At 27.6% G+C, this 7095-nt stretch overlaps 1 protein-coding gene across 1 annotated transcript; it reads right to left on the bottom strand.

The window, feature by feature from the left end:
• Positions 1-4031: 4031 nt before the first annotated feature.
• Positions 4032-5877, bottom strand: LOC101507115 (berberine bridge enzyme-like 21). Its single transcript, XM_012713900.3, has one exon. It carries the CDS (start codon positions 5849-5851, stop codon positions 4214-4216), a length of 1638 nt encoding a protein of 545 aa, XP_012569354.1. The 5' UTR covers positions 5852-5877; the 3' UTR covers positions 4032-4213.
• Positions 5878-7095: the final 1218 nt, after the last annotated feature.

The raw sequence follows: 7095 nt of genomic DNA, 5'->3' as shown, positions 1-7095 counted from the left end.
TGCCTCTGAAAAAAGTCAAGGCCTTTGACAAAAGTCAAGCATATGAGAAAAGTCCCCATATTAGTTTTCATTTACAAAAAAAAAAAGTCAATATCTCTAACAAAAAGTCAGACTCTTGAAGATGCCTATGTTCCGAAAAAGACTTGGAAAAATTATAGAAAAAGTCTAAATCGGTTATATACTGATTGCACTGAATGGAAATATTTGACTAAGTGTGTTTAATTGGCAGAAACGGTTTGTAAAAAGACTTCACCACTGATAACGATAATAATTTTCGAATATACAGAAACTGTCAAAATTGAAACACCACTTCATTGCAATGGTTCAAGGCATCAATTCAGATATGAACAAAATTGAAACAAGCAATGTTTCAATTTAATGTTGATGTAAGACAAATGTTCTAGAATTGAATCTAAAAAAGGAACCCTCTTTATTTCAGGGAAAACACAAAACTGCATTGAACAATCATACAACAATTCTCACCAAACTACTATGCACAAGAATTGAAAAACTTGATATGGTAAATCCACAAGAATTAAACCGAAACTCTGAACAAATTATGTACTTGGAACTTTGAATCAAATTGAAGAACCTTGATTTAAACAACAAAGTTACTCCAAAATTGAACATCAAAACAGATTGATCAACAATACATTGAACAAAAAGTCAAACATATTTATTGTTAGAATACTAAGCACTTGTACAAATACAAAGTCATCTTAAGTGCTAGAGTTATAGACACATACATATCATCTCATTGAGAGTTAGACACAAACAAAACAAACTCTTGCAAATTGGCCCATTAGTAGCTGTTGTTTTTGCCTCAACGTGTTGCAGGTGCAACCAGAAGGTTGAGTAGACTTAATTGGGTGAGGATTAAGTGTTTTGTAATTCAGGTCGAATTATTGGAAGAAGTCCTTCATGTGAAGGTACTGGATGTAGCCAATCAGATTGATAATGAACCAGTATAAAATTCTTGTATATTCTTTTTTTTCCTTTGCTTTTATTTTCTGAATTATTTTGATAACCAAGTCACAATTAAATTTCAAAAAAAAATTTAACAAACCATGTCACAATTCAACACTCCTCCCATTTTCTTGTGTTATTGAAACTTCATTAAATATGGCAATTTCAGCATTTTGTAGATGACTTAGGCTTTATAGATATTTAAAAATATTTTTTTACTCGTAACTATATTTGTTCTAATTTGTATGATTTATTTATCTTCACATATCCAAGTGCCGCCAAATTTGACTGCGATACACCTCAAGTCCCCAATATTTAATATATATTACTATTATGTAATATTTATAAAATATCTACACTTCATTGAAGTGGATAATTAATGTTTGGACAAGAATCAAGTTACGAGTTTGATATTTAAAAGTGATATTTTTACAACTCTTTTATATTTTTTTGAGTAAAATATTAAATTAAAATCTCAAAATGTAAATAAAAAACTCGAACAAAATGGGTTTCAAGAAACAATACTAACCACTGAACCAACTTCAACTACATTACACTTTAATATAAATATGTTTTTATTTTCATACATTATTTAATTTGTTTTTGACCCTACCAATTTATTTGTCAGCTCTGCCGCGGCTTCTTAGTACTCCTTCCGATGGCATTTGGCTTGAATTTGAATGTGATTCGAATCTAGTCATTGAATCTTTCAAGCTTTTGTCATTGTTCTGTGGAAATTAAGAAATAGATGAAGAAATTGCTTACTCCTTACTAGGCAGATGAAGACAATTGTGCCAACAAGTTAATCTCTTAAAATATTAATTGTTGGGCATGTATTTGTTCGGTCGGATCTAATTCTTAGTTGTATTAAGGAAGACTTTTTCAAAGGGTTTTCATTCAAAGCTTTTACTTTTGTAGTTAGCATTCTAGTTTATATTTGATCTATATATTATATGTCCACTCAATGTTTTGTATATTATTTCTTCTTTTTTATTTTAATAAAATTTTGGCATGCCGTGCCTTGGAAGCCAAGACACACCCTTGGGATTTCTTACTAGTGATGTTTTTGCATGCATTGTTTTGCTTAAAAAAATAATATATTCTTTTAATATTTAAATTTTAGTAATGCACTTGAACTTTTAATAGTTATAATTGAATATTATACAGTAATAATGACTTACGCCATTCATTCTATAATGATTAATCCTTTAATTAAGTGGCGTTTTAGTTTTAATAAAACATTGATTTGGTATTGTATAAAAAAAATGTTAAATGTTACAAAAGTCAATAAATTATATGTGTCATTTTTTAAGGAATTTGACCTTAATATATAGTTATTTTTCTTAGGTTAAAATTTTAACTTTATAATTTTTTCGTAAAAAAACCTATCATACTATATAACATCGCTTTTAAAAAAAACATTGATTTTGTGTTTTAATTTTTTCTTCAAATAAATAGCACTTCCTCTTTTCGACAATTATAAAGAAAATTTGTCCGAAAAAATCAATTATTGTTAATATTTAGTTGAATAATTTTTTCCATTAAGTTGCTTTGTTTGAACGCTAGAAAAAGAAAAATTATTGAGAGATTTTGTGTAGCAAAGACTGTATTGTATTCTTTTAATTATTATCAATTATTAAATCAGCTACTTTTAATTATTGTTAAAGACTTAATTGTCTTAATTTAAATTTTTAAAGACTACAATTTACTTTCATTTTTCTTCTACACCAAACTGAGTCTTGCAATTTTTTTCATAGACTAATATGATTATTCACTGTAATTTAATAAAAAAATTGGTTAGAAGAGATAAATTTGGCTTGAGGGTTTGGGTGAGAGAATTAGAAAATCGAGTGTGAAGGAGATTGCAATTCAATCTCTACCTATAAAAATTAATAATTTAATATTACTAATTATTAAAATTGATCTTATAAATAAATAAAGAAATTGATCATACTTTTTGAATATGGTCAAAACTCAAGATATTTTTGTTAAACTTTTTATATTTATTATCTTTCCTTTTTTCTTGTGAGGAAACCTTAAATTTTATTCTGTGTGCAACGAAGGAAGTTGTAACATTAAAAGCAAACATTGAATAATTAATTTTTTTTTACTAAAAATGATTAGTGATGTAACATTTTTTGACTGAGATTTGACTTTTTAAAACTAACAAGCATTTGTTGAAAAATGTAGTAGTAACTTTTTATATACTAACTTACTAATATACTAATATAATACTTTTTAAATAATTAATTCATATTTAACTTTTAAAATAGAAAACAATAGTACTGTTTTATATAATAATAATAATAATAATAATAATAATAATAATAATAATGATAATGATAAAATGGAAGTATTTAAAAGTCCAATGAAGAACATCAAGCATTAAATATGAAGGGGGTCATCGTCACGACAAAATTCAAAGGCAAAAAAAAAAGGTTACAATAATAGCCACAAGATCTAGTCAACATGAAAGACAAACCACCTTCCACTACCCCACCAATCACACATGAATAGTATTAGACATTTCAACCATTGCATACTTCAATTCAAACATCCATACTATTAGTTTTTTTTTTTTTTAGTTAATGCGTTTTAACCAATCTTCCAACCACTACTAACATAAATCATATGATTCTTTATAAACCCATGTACTTATTAGAGACTAATTCCTCAAGTGTGAGAGTTAAATGACTATCAAACTAGTAAATGGATTTTAATACTATTGTGTATTTGGAATCAAATTTGAATTTAAAACCCCTCTCATTAAGCTAAAATACTTATTCCTAAAGTAAAATCAATTATCTCTAAAAATTTAAACAATGTTTATTTTTTAATTCAAATTTAAATCTAAAAAATCTAATATAAACAGAAAGAATCAAATAATCTCATTTAAATAATTGTTTAATTTGATAGTGGAATCTAAAACTTCACGTCTCAAATAATATTTTTCTTAATTTCAACAAAATTTAAAATAATAATTTTGGTCAAACATGCAATGAAATATTATTCCACGATGAATACAAACATACCATAAATGTGTGATTAAAAAGAGAGCAAAAAAGTAAAAATAAAATATTTATTTAACTAATTGATATTTTCAAATAAAGTACATTAATGATAAAAATAAAGAACAAAAATGAATTTAAGACCTAATAAACGCCAATCACTTATATATGAAATAAAATAGTAAATAGAAGTAATTAAGCAGAATATGCTTTACAATTGATTTGATTCTGTAAGCATTTCAAGGATGAACAGGAATACTCTGCTCATTTCTGAAAAAGTTTTGAGGATCAATAGCAGTCTTAGTCTTAACAAGCCTATCAAAATTATCATTAAAATACTTAGAACCATAAACCTGACCTTCTTGATAACTATTCTTACCAAAACTGTTAGTCCCAATATCAATGTCTCTATAATTTAGAAAAGCACTTCTTGGATTACTTGACACATAAGGTGTCATGAAACTATAAAGCGATTTAGCTTGATTTAAATAATTAGTTTCAGAAGCTTCTGTGTCATCTTTCCAATTCACTGAATATTGAACTTTGAACAAATTTCCAGCACGATGTGGAAAAGGTGTTGCATCAGATGCAATCTCAGCCATTTTTCCACCATAAGGATTGAAAACAAAACCAACTTTTCCCAACTCAATCATCTTTTTCCAAATCAATTCCAACGAATCTTTGGGAATAGCTTTTTGAACATAATCAGATTTTCTCTTACCATAACTAGCTGAATTAACATTCCTATCCAAAAGGGTCTCAGGTTTAGCACCACTTTCAATACTCTGATCATCATTATACCAAAGAACAGAGTTAATCCAACTTAATTCAAGACAATCTTCTTTTTTCAAACCCAAAAGTGGAAATTCTTTTCCCAAAATCTCAACAACTTCATCAGCACCACCAAGAAACATAGCAACAACAGAAGCTCTCATTGTTTTTGTTCCTTTAACAGTCTTAGATGTTATAGGCTGCAAAAGTAGTCTCATGAAAAGTCTTTCATCTGTTGTTGGAGCAACCTGTTGCCATTGAACAACAAGATCAGTAGCATTCTCTTCCAATGTTTTCTCAATCCTAAAAACTGTAACAATCTCTGGAACAGAAACCAATTGAACAGTGTATGATAAAACAACACCAAAACTACCACCACCACCACCTCTAATAGCCCAAAAAACATCTTCACCCATTAATTTCCTATTCAAAATCCTACCTTTAACATCAACAATTTCAGCATCAATAATATTATCAACTGCTAAACCATATTTTCTCAACATTGTTCCATACCCTCCACCACTCAAATGACCGCCAACACCAACAGTTGGACAAACACCAGCAGGAAATCCATGAACTTTACTCTTTTCATAAATTCTATAATAAACTTCACCCAGGGTAGCACCTGTTTGAATATATGCTTGTTCTCTTTCAATATCGACATTTATCGTTCGAAGATTGAACATGTCGAGTATGATAAAGGGCGATTGACTTGAGACATATGAAAGGCCTTCATAATCGTGTCCTCCACTTCTGATTTTGATTTGGAGGTTTAATGATTTGGAGCATATGACAGTGGATTGAATGTGTGATGGTGTTTTTGGTGTTACTATGATTAATGGTTTTGGTGTTGTGGTTTTGTTGAAACGTGCGTTTCGGATGTAATCTTGGAGGACAGTGGAAAATGAAGGGTTAGTTTGGGAGAAAACTACGTTGGATGAGTTTGTTGTGTGTTGTGTGAAGCAGTTAAGGAAATTGGTGTACAAAGATAAAGATGATTTTGTTTGTTGTGTTGGTCTTGAAAATGTTAAGGATGCAGACAAAGTTAGGAGAAAAAAAGATAGACAAAAAAAAGAGGAGAGAGAAATGAGTTTTGGTGTTGCCATTGTTAGTTTGTGAATTGAAGTGGTGGTTGATGTGTGTGGTTTTATAGAGGATAATGTGAATGTATTAGGACGTGTTCATTATTGTTTTCTCTTTGTAAATTTGAAATAGAAACTTCAACGCATATTTCAACAAAAACGTTGAAATAAGGAGTTATTTGACAATGATGATTTTGTTTGTTGTGTTGGTCTTGAAAATGTTAAGGATGCAGACAAAGTTAGGAGAAAAAAAGATAGACAAAAAAAAGAGGAGAGAGAAATGAGTTTTGGTGTTGCCATTGTTAGTTTGTGAATTGAAGTGGTGGTTGATGTGTGTGGTTTTATAGAGGATAATATGAATGTATTAGGACGTGTTCATTATTGTTTTCTCTTTGTAAATTTGAAATAGAAACTTCAACGCGTATTTCAACAAAAACGTTGAATTAAGGAGTTATTTAGTATATTTACTTTCTAAATCAATATATTAATAATTATTTCTATAAATTAAATTTTTATTTGTTGATTAGGCTTGGTTCAACGATAATGTCATTAAAGGAAATGTTTTAAACTTCGAAAAGAATTAATGATATTTTTAGTTATTGGTCAAGACTAACTAGTACTAAAAAAAGAAGATATAATTAGACTTTCTATATTTTGTTGTGAGAAAACCTTAAATTTTATATTACTAGTGTGTAATCCGTGCGTCGCACGGAAATAATGTACATTTTAATAAATAAATTGTTATATTAATATATATATATATATATATATATATATATATATCAATTCTCAAAGAATTTTTTTTCTTTCCAACAAAACTTATTATAACACAATACTTTTAATTTTAAACAAATAAAAACAATAATTATTAAATAAATAAATACTTATATTAAATGAAATAAGAATTTTTAAAATAATGGACATGACATATATAACTTAAGTATGTTATTTATATGTAATAAATGATATTTAAAAATTTATGTAAATTTTGTTGAAATATATTTCATTTCGGTACTACTTACAAAATACTACAGAAAAATAATCATTACAAAAAAATTACAATACACATAAAAACTATGGTTATCTTTTATCTTTAAATTTGCATGTTAGTCTTCATTAATCTTTCATTTTTTTTGAATTTGCATGATATTTAATAATAAATTTAGAATATAAAATGTATAATAGATTAGTAAAATAGTAGTTTTAAAAAAATTATTATACGCTTTCACAAAAACTCGTCAAATCGTCATGGAACAAATTTGTTAAAT

Source organism: Cicer arietinum, chromosome 1 (assembly GCF_000331145.2).
Source record: "Cicer arietinum cultivar CDC Frontier isolate Library 1 chromosome 1, Cicar.CDCFrontier_v2.0, whole genome shotgun sequence".
NCBI lineage: Eukaryota > Viridiplantae > Streptophyta > Magnoliopsida > Fabales > Fabaceae > Cicer > Cicer arietinum.
Note: the sequence above shows the minus strand (reverse complement) of the source record. Positions and strands in the feature narration are given on the sequence as shown.